This window comes from Tupaia chinensis, unplaced genomic scaffold (genome assembly GCF_000334495.1).
Source record: "Tupaia chinensis unplaced genomic scaffold, TupChi_1.0 Scaffold149424_1, whole genome shotgun sequence".
Taxonomy (NCBI): Eukaryota; Metazoa; Chordata; class Mammalia; order Scandentia; family Tupaiidae; genus Tupaia; species Tupaia belangeri.
This window is the reverse complement of record NW_006209268.1, coordinates 2,217,728-2,239,335: the sequence shown is the minus strand read 5'-3', so window position 1 is coordinate 2,239,335 and position 21,608 is coordinate 2,217,728. Positions and strand designations below refer to the sequence as shown.

Sequence of the window (21,608 nt, the reverse complement as noted above, 5' to 3'; positions counted from 1 at the left end):
GAGAGAGAGAGAGAGAGAGAGAGAGAGAAAGCATGATTAGTCCTGTGGCAGTCCAGCACTTTAACCACTGTGCCACCTGCTGGCACGGTTTAAGGTTTTTAAGCTTCTCTTTCTTGCCAGACAGATCTAAGTAGGATCACATTAAAGAAAGAAAAGAACCTGTTTGCCTATTTCAAAGGTATGATTTTGGTCCACAGTTTTACAAAAATGACCATGTCTACATGAAATTATTTTAATTCTGTAATAAAATTTTTTTAGTTTAAAATTGTTTCCATCAGGACCAGCAGTTAGTGTAATGACTATGTCACTGAACTCCCATGTAGTCAACCGCAGTTCGAGTCCTGGACCTGGTGGCTTAAACTCACACCAGGCACATGTGCGTACGTGCCCAAGATCCTGAGAAGAGAATGGAGGAGAAGGATTGCGGTGTGGCCATCCCCCCGGGGGGTGATTTCTCGCTTTCTGTCTCTCTCTGTCTGTCTCTGTCTTTCTGGCGAGCACACATGCCCTGTAGAAAAAAAACTCTCAGAAAAATGTATTTTTTTCATCTAAAAGTTGCAGTATAAAATGAAGATTTTTCAGTATTCTTTTTATTTTCAAATATAGTTACATCTTAATTAGCTGTGATAACTGATTGCTGGTAATAGTAGAGAAGAGAGAATCATGATAATTCCCAAGTCTAGTGTTTTTCTCATCAAAGTTTGTGTGTGTGTGTGTGTGTGTGTGTGTGTACTTGCCAGAGGGAGAACAGTGAGAGAGGTACAGGGAGAAAGCCCCGCCCCTGCCATGCAGGGGCATTGCTGTTTCCTAATGCCCCTGCCAGGGGCATTGCTGTTTCCTAATGACTAATGCTGTTTCCTAGTGCCTAGTGCCTGGCACGTAAGAGTTGCTAAATAAAAGATTTGCTGAACTGATAAATGAAGAATAGTTAATTGCCTCAAAATGAAGAATAGTTAATTGTCTCATTTTAAGTTAAGTTAGTCTATGTGATTAACCAATGCTTAACCAATGTGATGAATTTCTGTGATTAGCCAATGACTAAGTTATTATTATTATTTTTTTTGAGAGGTTTTTTGCTATAGGGCGCATGCGCTCGCCAGACAGACAGAGAGAGACATAGAGACAAAAAGCGAGAAATCACCCCCCAGGGGGGATGGTCACGCTGCAATCCCTTCTCCTCCATTCTCCTCTTGGGATCTTGGGCACACACGCACACGCGCCCGGCATGAGTTTTAAGCCACCGGGTCCGGGACGCAAACCACGGTCGACTACGTGTGAGTCCAGTGACATAGCCATTACGCTAACTGCTGGTTCCCTCACTAAGTTATTATTTAAAAAAAAATTATAGAGTGTACATGTGCTCCCAATAGAGAGAGAAAGTGAGAAAGAACCCCTCCTCCCGATGGGGACTGGTCATGCCACAATCTCTCCTCCATTTCTCCCTCCTTTTAGGATTTTGGGCATGTATATAAATGCACCTGGTATGTTTTTCTTTTTTTAGAGATTTTTGCTATCAGGTACATGTGCTTGCTGGAGAAACAGAGAGACATAAAGCAAGAAATCATGCCCTGAGGGAGTTGGCCACACTGGATTCTTTTCTCCATTTTCCTTTCAGGATTTTGGACATGTACACACATGTGTGCAGTGTGAGTTTCAAACTGCTGGGCCTGGGACTTGAACCACAGTCAACCACATGGGAGTCCAGCACTTTAACTACTGTGCCACCTGCTGGTCCCCTGGTGTGTTTTTCAAGCTCACAGGTCTGGAACTTGAACCATGCAGTTGACCATGAGGGATCTAGCTGCCTTAACCAAAACACTACATACTGACCCACTGTTACACTTAAACTCTGCACTGGAACTGAAAATCTCTCATATTTCTACATCTCAGAAATTCTATCATTTTAAATTTTTCCTAAAAGACATCCCTCTTGGACACTTCTTTCTATTGTCTTCATTCTGGATTGTTTTTTAAGTTCTTTATAGGCAGTTATCCTAGGACTTCTCTGTATTATCATCTTTGGAATCTCTTTCTGTATTTCTGTACTTCTCTTATATCTTGAATCTCTTGTTTACTAATCGTACATCTTCTTCCTTATTTGTTTAAACCCATTGTTAAATAGTTTCATAAGAATTATACATCAGAGGAAAATTTAAAACTTACATTGAAAATATTTTTGATTTTCACCCTTTTTCATAGTTCAGCTGGTTGTTCATTCAGTTTTAGTGCTTGAGAAGTTGCAGTCATTTGATTCCTGATCTTTTGTATGTGGCCCAGGCTTATGTTTTCCCCTGGAAACATGAAGGGTGGCCACCACATCTGAAATCACAGGCAATTGTATAAAGTCATTTGCTGGAGTGACATTATAGTACATGAGACAATAGTAATAGGTACGTAGTTCCATACTCCATGGACATTTTGTTCCCATTGTTCTGAAATTTCTTGATGGGACTGGCCTGGATCATTTTTATTCATTTTGTTAGGCACTTACTGAGCTCTTTCAAATTTAGAAACTCAGGTAAGTAATTTATGGGAAATTCTCTTATTATTGCCTTGTTGATTTTTTTCTTTTTATTTTCTTCATTTTCTCTTTCTGAGACTTCAGTTATTTATGTTAAGACTCCTGGGATGATTTTATAATTTTCTTACCTTTTCTCTGTTTTAATATATTTGTATTTAGTTCTACTTTCTGGGAGATTTATATAACAGTAACATTCAATCCTTCTGTGCATATTTATTTTAAATCCTAAGTACTATACTTCCGAATATCCTTGAATCAAAGGAGAATATACATAAGGATTGTCTGTGGTCTACCCTGCAGGAAGGATTGTTGACCATACAGAGTAAGGCCATGTGCCATTCAAAAATTGGCTCTATTTGATTATAGCCTGATCCGAGTGTGGATTTGGTTACCCTGAGTCACTCTGTCTCCTATGTTGCATCTTAAAAATTAGTGGAAACAAGTCTGCTAAATTTTTCAGGAAGGGTTCAGATTAGAAATAGTGGCAATTTTAAATTTGAATGAAAATTATCCACTTACTGGATCATCTAAAGTAAATTTTCAACTAAAATATATTTCCAAGCTGGTTTTCATCCTCTATTCATATAAGAATATAAACAGTTTAATACCAACCTGAGCAAAATTTAAATACTGTAAATCCTTTGAAAAAAATCGTCTCTTCGAAGTGAATATGAATGACTTTTGATTCTCCATGCCACTTTACCAGTTCTACTTGTTTGGACTTTCAGGAATAAAATATTTGCCCTTTTTCTAATGTTGTGATTTCATTTAAAAATTGTTTGGTAGGACTATTTTTTTTTTTAGCCTTGAGGCAATTTCTGAACTAATTGAGCTGGGCTGAATGGATTTTGTTCATCTAAAATAACACTGAGGCCAAATCAACACTAACCAAATCTATTTTGCTTATAACCTTGGGCATAGTACAATACCTGCTATTAAAGGGGAGGAAGTAGTATTCATTTACAGACTTTCATGTAAGAATGTGTAGCCCTTTTTATCTGAGAATAGGAAAGGTGGCCTTTAAAAAGCCTTTTGGCATGAAGAAATCATACATAGTACCTCTGTCATTTGTGTTAAAGGTGTGTAATAGCAGTTGATAAAAGCATATTTGAAAAACCTGCTCTGATACTTTTACTTTTCAGATTAGAAAGAGAGTATTTCTCCAAAAACAAGAAACTAAATGAAGAGATTGAGGAACAGAAGAAAGTAATTATAGACCTTTCAAAGAGACTCCAGTATAATGAAAAAAGTTGCAGTGAATTACAGGAAGAACTTGTAATGGTAAGGATAAAAAAGAAAACCCTATGGCAATTACTTTATTGGGTCGTATTTGATGTGTAGCAGTTTTTTTGGTTTTTCTCTCTCACTACATATCATGAGATAATAGTATAAAAGTAATTTTAGTGACATTGACATAAAATTTCAAAACTAGAAATGCTGATGACATCAAAGACATAATAAAACCTTTCTGATGTAGAGAAGCTTACTTAATTAGTAAAAATTCTGAATTATAGAATGTTTTAAAATGAATTCAGGATCTTTTCTCTTGTCTTCTTTTCTTGGTGCATGAAAAATTATTATTGAGGTGGGGGGGGAATCAGGTTTATAATCAATAGATCTGATGATTTCAAAGGCTTCATTTTATAATGATTTTATACCTGATTACTCTGTTTCCATTCTTCAATGGTTTATCTTTCTAAATATTGATCTGTTCTTGTCAATCACTCTTTGTATAAAAGCCTTCTGTTTCTCCTTCTTGTTTCAGAGTAAAGTCCAGCTTCTTGTCATATCATCTAAGACCTTTTTCTTTTGTTTTATGTTGAATTTCCTAGATTATTTATTTATTTATGCCTGTGCCTCAATATATTTTATTTTAGTTTAAGTCAATTTAATTAATTTAATTTTTTTTTTTTTTTTTTTTAACCATAGGACATGTGCATTTACTGGAGAGAGACGGAGAAAGGGAAAATGAGAAATCACTTCCCAGGGGAATGGCCACACCACAATCTTTTCTCCTCCATTCTCCTCTTGGGATTTTGGGCATGCATGCACACATGCCTGATGTGATTTTTAAGCTGGTGGGTTTGGGACTCTAACTGCTGTCCATCATGTGGGAGTCCAGTACCTTAACTACCATGCCACTTGCTGGTCCCCCTGTTGATTTATTTTACTTGAGCCATGTTAGCATGCCCTAGCTTTCTAAATTCATATTTTCATAGTGCCTTGTGGTTGTTTTTAGGCTATTAATTTTGTGGCCCACATTAATTAAAACACCCTTTCCTTTTTTCTATTAACATATGTCCTGTGGTGCTCATCTCTGATACTTTGCAATATGTGAAACTTTCCAGGATTCCATTTTCCTCTGCTCTCCCATTCACCTGAAGTCAGAATTTGACCTCTACCAAATTGTGACACTTTAGTACTTTGTTTAATATCTTTATCATAACACTTATAAAAATATGATGTATATTATTTCTTCCAAGAGACTGTGAATGTACTGAGGTTAATGTAATTCATTTTACATATCCAAATTCTACCATAGTACTTGCCTCAATAAATATTTGTTGGATGAATTTATTTGGTTGATGTAGAATACCTCTACCTGCAGTTTGCTGGGAATTCCAACAAGGAAGGCATACATATTTTCTCAGAAACTTGGCTCTCTACTTTCAGTTATATCCCACAACTCTCAGTGATTTCTGTGAGAAGTATTTCTTTTCACTTCTTCTGTTTTATATTTATTAGAATTGTCCCTTATTTCTTTAACTGACCATAATGTAAAACTGAAAAAATTATTTAATGAAAATCTATTTAATGCAAACACTACAAAATATTTTCTTTGTTCTTTTTAAAATTTGCCAGAGAGCGTGTGCACTTGCCAGAGAGAGGCAGAGACAGAGAAAGTGAGAAAGCACCATGAGAGCATGGAGATTGTCATGGTGTAATCCCTTCTTCATCTTGCCCTTCTTTCAGCATTTTGAGCTTGCACACATATGCCTTTGGTGTGTTTTTTCAAGCGGCTGGCTCTGGGACTTGAACCACATAGTCAGCTCTGTGGGTCTAGCTCACATAATCACCAGGCTGCAGGCTGGCTCCACAAGAAAGGGATTTTCAAGAATTTGTGGAAAATGTGTATTATGAAAAACTATGCATGATTTCAAAAAATTTTTTGCCCCCAAATGAACTCATACTTTAAAATTCATTTTCCATGAACTTTTTGAAGCATTGAAATAAAGTACAAGTTTCTCTTTTTATAAAAAAACTAATCTATTACTCCCCCCTCCCAATTTTTTCTTATACATATTCTTTATTGATTTTTTTTTTTTTAGTAGATGAGTGGTCTTTGAGGGACAGAGTTTTTAAAATTACCCGTTAGAGAAATTTCTACCAAATTAAAAATTTAAAGTAATGTAAAATGGAGTTTGTTTGGTTCTACATCCTCAAAGTCTGACTATTATTTGTGCCTTAAATTAAAGTTGTTGTTGGCAGAAGAGAAAATGTTTTATGAGGAAACTATTAGTTCTTATTTTTGGAAATAAGATTATTTTAATGATATCCCATGATCCTCTGTACCCTAGTGTGTCTCTCCCCCAGTTACAGTTCTTTGGAACATAATAATTTCAGGACAGTATTTTATAGACTAGAGATGGGAGGCATACCTTACCTACAGGTAATTTTTCTCTCCCTTTGAGGTAACAGCTTGTTTTCTTGCTTAGGTCATATTTATGGCCATTATTCAAGTCTCAGTCTTTATTTTCTTCGTTGCATTGGAAGAGAGAATTAAAGCCACTTTCCTCCATGAGTTTGCTAGTGAGATGGTATTATTAATAAGAAAAAAACTTCAGGAAATTTTGAGACTTAAAAATAGCACTTGCCTAACCTTTAGATCTGTAAAGGCTTTAGAGATCATCTAGCCCAGGATGTACAAAGTGTTAATGCACTAGTTAGAAAATGATAGTGTCCCTGTTTGAAGAAATAGAATATAAATGTAACACGTAATTTTGGAAGAGTCCAAACTGGGTATGTTGGGTCATTCATGGATACTTAATCATATAAAACTAGCCAACTTTAATTAAACTTTAATTTTAATGAAATTTCTTCTGTTTAATGTATAGATATTGTGGACTGTGGTTTGAGTCCTGGACTTAGTGACTTGAAAATCATGCAGGGAGGGTGTGCATGGGTGCCCAAAATCCCAGGAGGAGAATGGGTAAGAAAGGACTGTGGTGGCCATCCCTCCTATTAGGGGAGTGATTTCTTACTTTCCCTCTCTCTGCCTCTCTTTGGGAACATGTGTACCCTATGGCAAAAACCTAGGAAAAAAAAGAAGTTTTAATTTAAAACTTAATCAAAATATGGGGCCAGCAGATGGTGTGCTGGTGGACTCCCACATGACCAACTACAGTTTGAGTCCCGGACCTGGTGGTTTGCTTAATCACTTTCCCTTTCTCTCTTTCTTGCTCTGTATCTCTCTGGTCAAATTAAACTGAATACATAAATAAATAAGGTAAAATAAAATAATTATTTAAAAAATTAATCCAGTTGTCAACAGTCTTTGAATTTCATAATGATTCCATCAACTATTAAGTAAAACTGAGCTTCTTATGTAAACTGCCCAGTGATCCTGCTTGTTAAAGTCTCTGAGAGGCTCAACAGATCCAGCTGGATCTTTTGGATATTTCTGTGAATTTTTATATCTTCTTCTCTAGAAGCAGGGGAGCTTTCATTTTTAAATTGGTATTATTAGGACTTGCTTTGTGCTTTCTTCAATGAAATTTTCTTAAGTCTATCATTTCTTGAGATTTGTTTTTCTGCCACTCAGTAATATTTAGTTACAGCTCTAGGAAAGATCATATATTGAAAAGGGAATTCTAGTTCTCATGAGGTTTTGCTCAAAGAAAATTTTATTCTCCAAAGAACTTGTGATTGAAAATGGTCAAGTGTATAGTATCCCTCTATGCTTTGGGGACTTAACTGATTATATAATAATAATGCTTGCTAGCATAGGTAGGATTTTGGAAAGTGTTTCCATTGTTATACTTTATAGTGAAGTTAATGTTTCTTGATAATATTCTTACTTCAGATGATCTATTGGTTTGCTGTAGAAGGACATGTTTCTGATTTTGTAGGAGGTATTAAAAAACTAATAGGCTAATAAATATTCTATTTTTTTTCCTATAAAATTGTTTATGCCTGTTCTTAGGATATTATGCTTGCATTATTTTTGCTAAAATAAACATCACTGTCTGCCTTTCTTACAGCCCTTAAAACTTAATACTATTAAATGGTATTTATCAAGCATATATCTTTGGGTATTTAATTGTTCATTATATAGAACTGGCTTCAAAAATTTATGGTATGGGCATAAAACTTTTTAACCCAATTTTGAGAAACATATAAATGAGTAAACTTTGAAGACTCAAGTCTGATTTTTGACTGGGAAAAACATATAGTATAGTGTGTGAGTATGTGTAAGAGAGAGAGGGAAAGAAAATGAGGGGAGGGGAGGAGAAGAGGAGAGAGACATTTATATCTTAAAGTCCATATTCAGCTTGGAAAGGAGCAGCTACTGAAAAATAATTGTTAAAGCTAGGTAATGGGGTATTACAATTCATTGTCAGATAAGCAATTGGAATTACAGAATGGAAGCAGCATCGGCAAGCCAGAAGGGTGAGAATTAAGAGGTAGTGACTGGCAGGTGGTGTGGTGGTTCAGGGCGCTGGACTCCCACATGGCCGACCATGGTTCAAGTCCTGGACTTTGTGGCTTCCTTTCTCACTTTCCCTCTCTCTCTCTCACTCTGTCCTTCTCTGGTCAAATTAAAATAAATAAATAAATAAATAAATAAGTAGAGCTGAATAAAATAATTATTTAAAAAAAGTGGTACCAACTATTGTTAATGACATGGTCAAGGAAGAGCTGCAGATGGCCAGGACTATGAAAGCAAACGACCAAATTCAGTTCTCCCAGAGCCCTTACAAAAGCTAAGTAATGAAAATGAGGTGTGTTCTTAGCTGTTACATACAAATGAGTACATAATGTGACTAGGTGCAAGACTGTTACAGAGGGGAGCTGTGGGAGCAAAAAGTGTGATATTAATAAGTTTTGATGCTACCTTGTTTTTACTTTGAATTTCTTCATGATGACTTAAATATATTTAAATAAAAAAACTTAAAAGCTCACTTGTTCAAAAAATGTTCAGAAATTATAAGCAGTATGTATCACTTTTTCACAAATTCAACCTATTTTTTTTTTGGGAGAGGTTTTTTGCTATAGGGTGTGTGTGCTCGCCAGACAGGCAGAGAGAGATAGCAAGCGAGAAATCACCCCCCAGGGGGGATTGCCACGCCACAATCCCTTCTTCTCCATTCTCCTCTTGGGATCTTGGGCACGCATGCACATGCGCCCGGTGTGAGTTTTAAGCCACCGGGTCTGGGACTTGAACCACGGATGACTGTATGGGAGCCCAGCGACATAGCCATTATGCTAAGTGCTGGTCCCAAGTTCAACCTATGTTTAAAATGTTCATTTCATGAGAAAATCCTATTGACACAATAAAAGTTTTTTTTTTTTTTTTTTTTTTTTTTTTTACCTGTTTGATGTTTCTTCCCCCCACTATTGTTTGTTTGTTTGTTTGTTTTTTGGAAAGGTTTTCACTATAGGGTGCTTGCGCTCACCAGGAAGACAGAGAGAGATAGAGAGACAGAAAGTGAGAAATCACCCCCAGGGAGGATGGCCACACCATAATCCCTTCTCCTCCATTCTCCTCTCAAGATCTTGGGCATGCATGCACACGCACCCGGCATGAGTTTAAGCCACAGGTTGAACCGCAGTCGACCGATTACATGGGAGTCCAGCCATATAGCTATTATGCTAACTGCTGGTGCCCCCCACCCTCCCCCTCCTGCTGCTATTGTTTTTAACCTTATTAAAAAATGTCCTTGGGCTGGCTCTGTAGCCTGGTGGTTGGGGTGGCTAGACCCACGTAACTGACTGCATGGTTCAGTAACTGACTTCCTGGACTTGGCTGGTTGGGAGATATGCTGGGCACATGTGTGTACATACCCAGAATCCCAAGGAGAGGGAGACATGGAGGAGAACGGATAGCAGTGAGGTCATTCTCCATGGGGAGTGCTTTCCCCTCTCCCTCTCTATATCTCTCTGTCTCTGTCTGGTGAGTGCACATACCTCTAGCAAAGAAAAAAGTATCTTTAGTTACTTTTATTGTTACTTATGCTGGAATCAACTTTTTCTTATCCAAGTCTATCTGCCAATTTTTCTTTCTTTTTTTTTTTTAAAGAGAGATTTTTGCTGTAGGGCATGTGTGCTTGCCAGAAAACCAGAGAGCGATAGACAGACAGAAAGTGAGAAATCACTCCACAGTGTAGATGGCCACACTGCAATACCTTCTCCTTTCAGGATTTTGGGCATGCACACACATGTGCCTGGCATGAATTTAATCTGCTGGTTCTAGGACTCAAACCGTGGTCGACTATGTGAGAGTCCAGTGACATACCATTAAGCCATCTGCTGGTCCCATATCTGCCAATTTTCAAACATAAATATTTGCATATGCTTTTTTATATTTTTTCAAGAGCTTGCATTAGAACATTTTACCTGTATGCTTTTTCATTTGTGATATTCATGCTCAGTGAGCAACAAAGTGAGATACAAGTTTTTTCAGGATCAAGAAAACATGATTATGAAACAAGTAAAAAAGAACAACATGTTAGATTATGCCAAAAGTGCATTTATTTTAGTAGTGTGAGAGGGATAGTATATTGAGATGGAAATAAAGATACAGTCTTTGTCATCTCTTTGTTGTTTACTGTTAAAAGGTATTTCATAACCAACTGCTGTGGTTTGAATGTGCCCCCCCAAAAGTGCATGTGTTGGGGGACCGGCTGATGGTGTAATGGTTATATCGCTGGAATGCCACATGGCCTACAGTGGTTTGTGTCCTGGACCGGTGGCTTGAAACTCATGCGGGGCACATGTGCGTGCATGCCCAAAATCCCAAGAGGAGAATGAAGTAGAAGGGATTGTGGCGTGGTCATCTTCCCTGGGGATTTGATTTCTCACTTTCTGTCTCTTGTCTGTCCTGCGAGTATATGGAGTATATGTGCCCTATAGCAAAAATCTCTTAAAAAAAAGAAAAAGTGCATGTGTTGGAAGGGCCAGATGGTGGCACAGCAGTAGCACAACTAGACCCACATAGGAAGGTTCCAGGTTCTCATTCCTAGACCTTCCTGTATATGCCTGGCACACATGTGCATTCTTGTGATCCAGGCTAGCTGGGGGTGGATCATGGTGTGAAGACACTGTTTGGGTTCTTTGTATCGCGCTCTCTCTCTCATGAAAACATAAATAAGCAAACTTGGAAAAGATTAAAGATTAAAAAAAAAATCTTGTGTTGGAAACTTACTTGCCAATGTGACAGCATTAAAAGGTGGGGCCTATAAGAAGTGCTCTTTTTGAGAAGGTGTTAATCCCTTTCAGTACTGGGAATGAGTTCCTGGAGAGCCCAGCCAGTTTGGCTCACTCTTGCATTCTTGCTTGCCCTTCCACTTTTCTGCCATGTTGTAATGCAATATAAAGCCCTCGCCAGAGGCTGCCACCTTGGCATTGGACTTTCCAGCCTCCAGAATTAAAACCAAATCAACTTTATAAATTAACCAATCTTGCAGACTGAGACACTAACCTTGACTCTTTAATAGTGCCTTAAGATCTGCTGGTCACAACATTTTCTGAACTTTTTTTTTCCCTAGGTTTTTGCTATAGGGCGTGTGCACTCACCAGAGATGGAAAGAGGGAAAGTGAGAAATTACCTCCCAACCCCAGGAGCAATGGCCACACTGCAATCCCTTCTCCTCTATTGTCCTCTCAAGATTTTGGGCATGTGTATACACGCACTGCATATTTTCAAGCCGTTGGGTCCAGGGCTCAAACTGTGGTTGGCCATGTGAGCCTAATACCTTAACCAGCATGCTACCTACAGGCCCTGAACTTTCTTTTCAAATTTAGAATCCCCTGTGTACATTGATTATGGACTAATTGTAGAGTCTGAAGTAGTTTTTGCTTCTCAATGGATGATCAGTAAATGTTCATCTAAACATCATCTGGTTAGCCAACACAACATTAAAGGGCTTTTATTTTTTGAGTAATAAGTTTGTTATGTGAATTACGTCTGAGGTAAAGAAGTGAGTCCTTTTTTCCCCTACAATTCTGTCTTTTAAACTTTTAGAGATGTTTAGAATTATAAAATTAGTTGAATCAACAATTTAACATTTAACCTGAACTTATTCTTTATGCCACTTGGTAAAACATGTTAATGTAAATTAGAAACAATGCTGTATTTTATCTTTAGTTGGCATTTTGTTTTCAATCCGACAGTTTTGCTTATTTAGCTGTAGATTTATATTTTTTGTTCTAGAATTCCTTGTACATCAAAGGCTATTAAGATAACTAATAGCTTTGGGAACAAAATTGAAATATAAGCACAATCTAGTGCATAAATAAAAGCCTAAACACTTCTACTATGTGAATGAAGAGTAAGAAATTCATTTATAAACCAAAATAACCTATTATAAAAAAAAAAGAACCAGCCACAATTAAACTTTGTTTGCCTTTTTTATTCTCATTCAACTAGTGAAATCCCAGTTCTTCTGGCTTAAAACCATAAATTTAGTCTTAATGCCTCCTTTTATCTGAGTATTTTCCCTATTTTTATCCAATTCAATTCAGTCCTATCAATGTTGTCTAACCAATGCAGCGTTATTAAAGACTGGCCACTCTGCTTCTCGGTATTTTCCCAGTGCATTCATTTCCACACTTACCCCCTTTTCACTGCTAATATGGAAGCCCAAGCTAGGGCTTGATTGTTGCAGTAGTTTTTAATTGATCTTAATTGCATTAAAAAAATAACTTGCCAGAGGGCAGGTACATTTGCCAAATGGAGACAGAAAGAGAAAGGGAGAGGGAGAAAGAATCCCACAATGGGGTATGGGCATACTACAATTCCTTCTTCATTTTTGTACCGTCAGGTTCTTGGGGATGCACACACACATATGCCTAGTATGTTTCTTACTTTTTTAAATAATTATTTTATTTAGCCTTATTTATTATAATCATCATTATCATCATAATTTGAACAGAGAGAGACAGAGAGGGGAAGAGAAAAGGTGAGAAAGCAAGCCACCAGGTCCTGGATTTGAACTGTGGTCAGCCATTTGGGAGTCCAGCACCTTTAACCACCATACCACTTGCTGGCCCCCACCTAGTGTGCATTTAAAGCCCCCAGATCCTGGATTTAAATCACATGGTTGGCCATGTGGAATCTTGCTCCTTTAGCCATGGGGCCAGCTCTGTATTCACTTTTTTCTTAATCTTTTTAAAAATCTATGTTTATTGATTTATTTCTTCCATTAGAGAGAGAGAAAAAGAGAGAGGGAGGCACTGCTGATGAGAGAGAGAGGAAAAAAGAGAGGGAGTCACCCCCAACAGGTTTTCCCACTGTGAAACACCCCTGGCTTCAGCGAGCGAGGTTCATGTCATGCCCAGTGCATACAGGGTGAACTTGGGATACGAACCTGGAACCTTCTCGTGTGGTTTTGACATTACAGAGCATTTTGTGTTACCACTGTGCCACCTCAGGTGGCCTGCATTTGTTTTTGACTGTCACCTGGCAACTTGCCACCTAAACACAAGCATGATTTTTAAAAGTATTCTTAATTACTCTGTCTCAGTCTTCTTATCTATAAGATTGAGAAAATATTGGCCTTTCCATCATAATGGTATTGTGAGGATAGAATTACTGTGTGTAAAATACTTAGAACAGTGCCAGGTTCCAATGCTTCAGAAAACTGTGAATGAGGACTTGTATAGTGTTGCATTAAGCCAAATAAAAGACAACTAAGGCAGAAAGAGGTTTATTAATAATAGATTTGAATGGAGTAATTATTATCTTGTTTATACTTAGTTGTGTTATGTATATTCACACAAAAAACCCTGCAGCTCATTAATGCATGACCTTATTATGTGTACATTTTTTTTTCTTAATTAAAAGGCTAAGAAGCACCAGGCCTTCCTAGTAGAGACGTGTGAAAATAACGTGAAAGAATTGGAATCGATCTTGGACAGCTTTACTGTGTCGGGCCAGTGGACATCAGGTTAGTTGAAGGTATAAAATGACAGATGCATCTGTCAATGTTCCAAAGTCACTACATTTTGGGAATTCTGCAGATGCCTCTTATAGTCCCTCATCTCAACATGTTTTGATTTGATGACATGATAAGAGCAGTTCTCACAGCAGTCAGTTGGCCTAGCTGGCTGCGAAAGGGTGACGGAATGTGGACCTGCTGTTGTCCTCCTAGAACTTGATTTACAAGTATTGGGGTCTGTATGATTGGACAGACAAGGGCTCACTTGCTGTGTTCTGAATCCAACTGAGAAAAAAGTCCTTACAGTATACCTGCAAGGGGAACAGATGTTTCGATCAAACTGAGCCAAATTCTGAGGCAACCTTCAGCAACTTAAAGGTCATGCATTCAAAAGGTTATGTAGGACACAGGCTGTAACACAGTGCATATCCCATACTGTTGCTTTCTAAGCTAAGCTGGTTTTCTCCTTCATTTTCTACTACCTATATAGAAACTGCCTAGATAAGAGTGCTTAGGTAAAATATTTTGGTTTTAGTATTAACCCACTTAACATGATAAAGAACTATAAAATTTCTGGATTAGGTAGTATTATTTTGGGAACTAGCAAAAGCACTAGTTAATGAATTCTGTTCATTATTTCCACTTTCTTCATTTCTTTGACTTAAATGCTTCTCTAACTCAGTTTTCTTTTGCTATGATGTCAGCCTCAGATTATTTAGTTGCTTCCTGAATTGTAGTCTTCAAAAGGCATGTGAAACTAAATTTCTTATACTTGATTGAGGTATAGGAGTCAAACAGTGATTTGGCAAATGAATTTCTTTAGAAAACTCTTAAGATTACAAAGTTTGTTGTCCTTTACACAGCAGAATGAGGGACAGGTGACGACCCAGTAGTAATGTCACTGGACCCACATGGGAAAGTCCTGGGACCTACCTGCTTGAGCATACCAAGTATATCTGTACATGTCCCTAATCTAGGCCGGCTGAGGCTGGGGTGGATCATGGTGTGAAGACCTTGTTGGGAAACTCGTCTTTCCCTTTCTTTCTCATGGAAGAAATGAATTAACTTAAACAAAAGCAAAAATATAAGGTTCTCATCAAGACCCATTATCTTATGGATCTGCAGATTTCTCAGATGATGAACTATTAATAATTTAGTGTGCATTACCATTATCTATTTTTAAGTCAATTTTTATCCTTCATGTATTTTTAACTGTAATATTATAAAATTAATGTGTAAATATATTTTTAGTTAAACTTTTCCCATTAGTGTTTTATGGTCTGTTACTATGTACAAACCAAAGTGTATAAAGGTGACATAAAGGGTCTAGCAGATGGCATGGTAGTTAAGGCTCTGGACTCCCATGGGGCCGACAACAGTTCAAGTCCTGGACTGAGCAGCCTGAAAATCATGCCAGGCATGTGCGTGTGCATGTCTAAAATTTTGAGAGAGAATGGGAGAGATGGGATTGTGGCATAGTCATGACCCCTAGCAGGTGATTTCTCACTTTCCCTCTCTCTCTGTCTCTCTCTGGTGAGCACATGTGCCCTATGGCAAAAACCTAAAAAAAAAAAAAGAGGTGACATAAAAATAAAGATATCAAGCCAGCTGATGGTGTGGTGGTTGAGGCAACTGTATCCCATGTGGCTGACTATGCAGTTCAAGTCCTGAACTCAGCAGTTCGAGATATGTGCCAGGCAAGTGTGTGCATGCACAGTCTTGAGGAGAGGATCACAGCATAGGAGGAGTAGGATTGCAGCATGGCCATTTCCCATGGGTGATGCTTTCTCAATTTCTGTCTTTCTCTTACTCTCTTTCCAATGAGAGCACATGTCTTCTGGCCCTCTACCCTGTAAAAAAGTATAGTTATCAATTTTATTTGATAAAACTTTAGAAGATAAAATTTTACTTTCCATTTGTACAATTTTGGGGAGGGGCAGAGAAAGAAAGGGAAAGTGAGAAAGCATAGCACCCTCCCCATGGAGGTTTGGGGGATGGTCACACTCTTCTCCTTCACTTGTCCCCTCCTTTCGGGATTTTAGACATGTACACACATGCACCTGGCATATTTTTTTGAGTCACTGGGTCCAGGATTCAAACTATGCAGTTGGTTTGTGGGATCCACCTGCCTTAACCTCTATGCCACTAGCTAGCCTGGTACTCTTTTATTATTGAAATGTATCAGTGGTGTTTAATGGTGTTGGGATCTTTATAAATGTTAAATATGATAGCATATCTCTTTTTTTTTTGGAGAGGTTTTTGCTATAGGGTGTGTGCGCTCTCCAGAAAGAGAGACAGAGAGATAGAAAGCGAGCAATCACCCCCCAGGAGCATGGCCACACCACAATCCCTTCTCCTCCGTTCTTCTCTCGGGATCTTGGACACTTACACATATACATCTGGCATGAGTTTAAGCCACTGGGTCTGGGACTCAAATTGTAGTTGACTACATGGGAGTCCAGTGACATAGACATTATACCAACTGCTGGTTCCATGGTAGCGTATCTTATGTCTTGAAATTATTTTGAATATTTCTTCAGAGTTGAATTAGAAAAGCTAAAAAATATGAGGTCATATCTTCTTTGAGTTTTATTTTATTTATTTTTTAAATAATAATTTATTTAACTTTATTTATCATCATCATCATTTTTTATTTGCCACAGAGCAGGTGTGCTCACCAGAGATAGAGAGAGAGAGAGAAACTGAGAAAGCAAGCCACCAGGTTCAGGACTCAAACTGTAGTTGGCCATATGGGATTCAGTGCCTTAACTGCCATGCCACCTACTGGCCCCTTCCTTTGAGTTTTAAAATGAAGTAGTTGATTATAAAGCAACTCACAATTGTTACTAAGCCTATAGAAAAAGAATTGTCTTCTATTAAAGTTTGTCTTTTTATTCTTTTCAACTTCCTAGTTTCTCATATGTATTTATAGCCTATATATTACAGGAAATGTATATCTAGAGAGGTACTGCTCTCTGAATTAGTGGCTTTTGGATTGTTATAGAGTGGACTTTCCCCCCTTATTGTGCTGATTATTCACTCTTTTACTCCCTTCCCAACCCCTACCCATTTTTCTCTACTTTCTGTTTAGCCTTGGAGGCTGACTTCTATGAATCTGGGCTTTTGCCCTCCGCTTCTGGTTGGCTGTGGACAGTGAGTACACCAAAAAGGGTGGGAGAAGAAAGTAAGGGTAGTTATTTCCTCTGCTTCCTCTGTTCCATGCGTTCCTTGCAGTAGCTTCACTTTTTAACACCAAAGCTTCTGTTTGGCAAGTCCTTTTTCAGAGCTCTGGCTTTTATTGGACTATGGTAACAACATCCCCTCTACTTAACCTTTTAGGGTTAGGAATGCTATTTCAGTGCCACTCTTGCTTGTTCTTTTTTTTTTTTTTTTTCTTTTTTTTTGAATTTTCTACAGAGTGAATGTGCTTGTCAGACAAGGATCGGGGGTTGGGTGGGGAGAGAAAGCGAGAGAGAGAGCAAAATCACCACCTCTGGGGGTTGGTGATCACTCCACAATTCCCTCTACTACAATCTCTTCTCAGGGTTTTAGGCTCAGACACACACATGCTCAGCATGATTGTGGTTGTGGTCCGGACTCCAACCATGAAGTTGGCCATGTGGGATCCAGAGCTTTAAACTTCACATTGCCTGCTAGCCCTCTTGGCTATTCTTGCTCCCTCATCATATCTGACTGGGTCTGTTAACCTGTTCACATTTTTTTTTTTTTTTGGAGAGATTTTTGCTATAGGGTGCACGTGCTCACCAGAAAGACAGAGACAGACAGACAGTGAGAAATCACCCCCTGGGGGGATGGCCACACCGCAATCCCTTCTCCTCCATTCTCTTCTTTGGCTCTTGGGCATGCACGCACATGCACCCAGTGTGAGTTTAAGCCACTGAGTCCAGGACTCGAACTGTGATTGACTACATGGGAGTCCAGTGACATAGCCATTATGCCAACCTGTTTACATTTCTGTAGTCATCTTGTTAATTCTCTTCAGGCAAACTATTCTGAGTGTTCTGTTTTTCCCTGCTGGAACCCTGATTGATTCACATACCTGCTTGGAAACTGGTTTTATTCCTACTTTTGGCTTCTGTGAAACAACCCTGTATCATTATAATGGACTCCCTTTTGGCTTACTTTACGATGGTATCACACCCTAAGATTTTTAACAAAATTAATTAAGTTATCTTGGGAAAGAATTTACAGAGAGCCTCTGCTGTTATGGAAAGTAGGCAGTGGTATTTCATTCCCTTTTATTCCCTTTATATACTGTTCGGGTCAAGACATACTCTGTACTTACTCCCATATCAGAAAAAATAACCAATGGGAGAAATTTAGAGGGATGGTTACAAAATTATTTTATGATTTTGTCTTTAAAATGAAATGATGAAAATAATTTTATTGAATTAATCTTAGTTTAAGTTGATAGTAAGTGCCAGGTATTTTGTTTCTCATATTCTTCAGATTCTGTGGTCTTCTAAATTAAGAAACTTTCCAGAGCAAGAGAACTCATCAACTTATCCTCAGGAAGCAGATAAAGCCGTGTTTCAGTTAGATGTTCAGGAAGTTATTTGCTTAGATGATTTAATTTGATTACTCACTTGTGATCACTGAGATGGTTCATACGTTTCTTGATGCCTCTAACACTCACTCCTTGTTACCAATGGGCCTTTCTGCTTCCATCTTTGTTCCCCTTCAGTCTGTTTTCTCTGTAGTCACCAGAATGATCACTTAAAAACCTAAGTTACAAACTTTCAGGTTATAATGAATAAGTTCTGGGTGTCTAATAGATAGCATGGTGACTATAGTTGATAATAACGTGTTTAAAAAATTTACTGAGAGAGCAGGTTTTCAATATTCTTACCTTCCACACACAAAACTTTTTCATAGAGGAATATTGTCCAGACCTAGTATCTGCTTGAACATTTTAGTTGTTCTTGTGAACCTACTGGCTGATAACTTTTAACTAGTGATTGGTGGATTACTGAGAAGCTCAGGATAGCTCTGGAAGTGACACACAGCTTTCCTTCGGCGCTGTTTGGTCATTTCCCCTCTCTGGCTTCTGTTGTGTTTGAACTCACTGGGGTTTACAAACCTGACCTCACCTACTTCATCCTCTAGTTTTGGTTTATTAAATTCAAGGGAGTATCTTCACTAAGAGTGCCTAACATATAATGGGATCATTAATATATGCAAACATATCAGCATATTGACTTTTCTTAGCACAAAAAATGCATGTAAATGTCAGATATTTTGTTTCAGGCATTTCTACTTTGTCTAATTAAAATTTGGTCAAAATAGAAGTTCATTTATAGTTTCTTTCAGAGTATGTTAAAGATAGCTGATAATTAGAATAAAGGTGACTATATCATTTAACTTTGTGGTAATTACTATTAATTTCTAGCCATCTTCTACACTCTTCTTGTCTACTGTGGGTTTTCTTTTATTTAGTTACCTTCTTCCTTTCTTATATAATACCTCAATTTCATAGGTGTCCCTAGAAAATGTAGTATTGATTGTCATTCATCCTAAGATTTTAAACTATATTACTACTATCCTTCTCCTACTTTTCCTGGAAATATGAATTTTAAATTAGTGAAGTGTTAAAATACATTGTGTTTCATCTTGCCTTTTTTTTTTTGTTAATCCTGATTTTTTTTTTTTTGGAGAGGTTTTTGCTATAGGGCGCGTGTGCTCGCCAGTCAGACAGAGACAGAGAGACTGAAAGCAAGAAATCACCCCCCAGAGGGTATGGTCACGCTGCAATCCCTTCTCCTCCATTCTCCTCTCGGGATCTTGGGCACGCATGCACACACCCCCGGCATGAGTTCTAGGCCACCGGGTCCGGGACGCGAACCTCAGTCGACTACGTGGGAGTCCAGCGACATAGCCATTATGCTAACTGCTGGTTCCCGTTAATCCTGATTTTTAAAAAAATTTAAATAGTAGAAAATATAGTCTTCTATAAAAAATTAATTAAAAAATCATCCCAATTAATTGTTTCATGCCTACATCGAATACTATTTATAATTTGTAAAACAGTCAGGTTTAAAGTAATAACTGCCTGATAGCCAAAGGAGCTCTAAACTTCATATATAAATAAATGCCCAGAAACACATAGTAATAGTGGAAACCAGAGCAATGTTCAACTCGTCTTAAAGAGAATATACATGCATATCCATCAGAACTGGAATGAGAAGTGCCATTAGCTTCCCATCTGTGATATCCTCCCTGACAGAAAAAAGAGACCCTTTGTTCTCCTCCCACTGTATCCTTCCTGTGTTCCTTTCCTCCTAGTTCCATTTTATTTTCTGTTTCTATGAATTTGACTACATTTGATACCTCACATAAATGGAATCACAGTATTTGTGATTGTGATCTTTTTGTGATTGGGTTATCTCACTTAGCATAATATCTTCAAGGTTCATCTATGTTGTAGCAAGTGACCTTTTTTAATTCTGAATAATATTTCCTTGTATGTATATACCACATTTTGTTTTCACCTCGTGGTTACTGTTTCTGTGCCGCTATGAACATGGATGTGTAAATTATTTTTAAGACCCTCCTTTGAATTCTTTCGGATACATACCCAGATGAAGATTTGAATTTCCACTAACTTTTCTACAAATGAGTGTACTAATAGGTGCTTTGTGGAATGTCTTGCATTACAGGCATATATATTTTTTCGTTTTTTAAAAAAAAATTGCCAAAGTGCATGTGTTCTTGCTAGAGAGACAAAGAGGAGAGGGAGAAAGCACCTCCCAGTGGAGTGGTTATGTTAACATCCCTTCTTCTTCATCTGTCCATCCTATTGAGATTTGGGGCATGCCTGCAGTTAGGCTCAGTGTGTTTTTTTCAAAGTGCCAGGGCCAGGATTTGAACCATGTGGCTAACCATATGGGAACTGGTTTCTCTTAACCATCAGGTGGCTGTCTGATCTCTCAAAGATGGTTCTCTATTATGGTCTCAGTGTTTGTTTTTACTATTGGTCAGTTTAGCACTCAACAGGGGTTGAAACCCAGTCAGCCTTGGTAAATGAAAGTCCATGCCTCCAGCCTTGCTACTTTAACTCCTTTGTTCAATCGAGGAAAGACAAAGATGGTGGGGAAAAGATGCTGGATGATATCCTTAGAATACTTCATTTTGTACCTCTGATTATTAAGATCTTCCTCTGCTGAAGCTGATATGAGTACAGTGCCCATTTCACACACTCCTCTCCAGACAACCTTGTAATCAGTGTTTCATCCATGTTCTTTCCAAGCCCCTGGCCACTTAGCCAAACTATTAGATACTGCCTACAAATTGGTGAATATTTCTTATTTTATTTTATTTTATTTTATTTTTAGTTTTGCTACAGGGCACGTGCACTTGCTGGGAAAGAGAAAGGGAGTGAGAGAGAATGAGAGAGAGAGAGAGAGAACGAGAGAGGAGAGAGAGAAATCCTCCCCCCTATGGGGAATAGCCATGTCACAATCTCTTTTCCTCTAGAGTTTTTCAAGGTGCTGGTCTGAGACTTCAACTCAGAAGTTGGCTATGTGAGAGCCAGCTGCCTTGACCACCACACCACCTCCTGGCCCAAGTATTTCTATCTTTGATCATTTCTCATACCAGGCAAAATTATAGTCATATCCACTACTTGATATTCTACCCACTGGGAGGAATCCTCTTTACTGCTGTCCTTCAGAATCATCCTTGAGTGGAACTGGGACAATTGTAACTGTCTACTTATTTATTTTTTTTTAAAGAGAGATCTTTGTTACAGGTGCATGTACTCGCTGGAGAGACAGAGAGACAGAAAGTGAGAAATCACCCCCAGGGGTGATGACCACACAGCAGTTCCTTCTCCCCCATTCTCCTCTTGGGATTTTAGGTGCACATGCACACATGCCGAGTATGAGTTTTAAGCCACTGGGTCTGGAACT

The 21,608-nt window shown here is 38.1% G+C and overlaps 1 protein-coding gene across 2 annotated transcripts in view; it reads left to right on the top strand.

The window, feature by feature from the left end:
* CCDC171 (coiled-coil domain containing 171) overlaps positions 1 to 21,608 on the top strand; it is a 351,100-nt gene that overhangs the window by 82,025 nt on the left and 247,467 nt on the right. For both annotated transcript variants that reach the window (XM_006171185.3, XM_006171186.3), the window contains exons 10-11: positions 3,664 to 3,802; positions 13,587 to 13,689. In XM_006171185.3, coding sequence (XP_006171247.1) covers positions 3,664 to 3,802; positions 13,587 to 13,689 — 242 coding nt within the window. The remainder of the gene's footprint in view (positions 1 to 3,663; positions 3,803 to 13,586; positions 13,690 to 21,608) is intronic.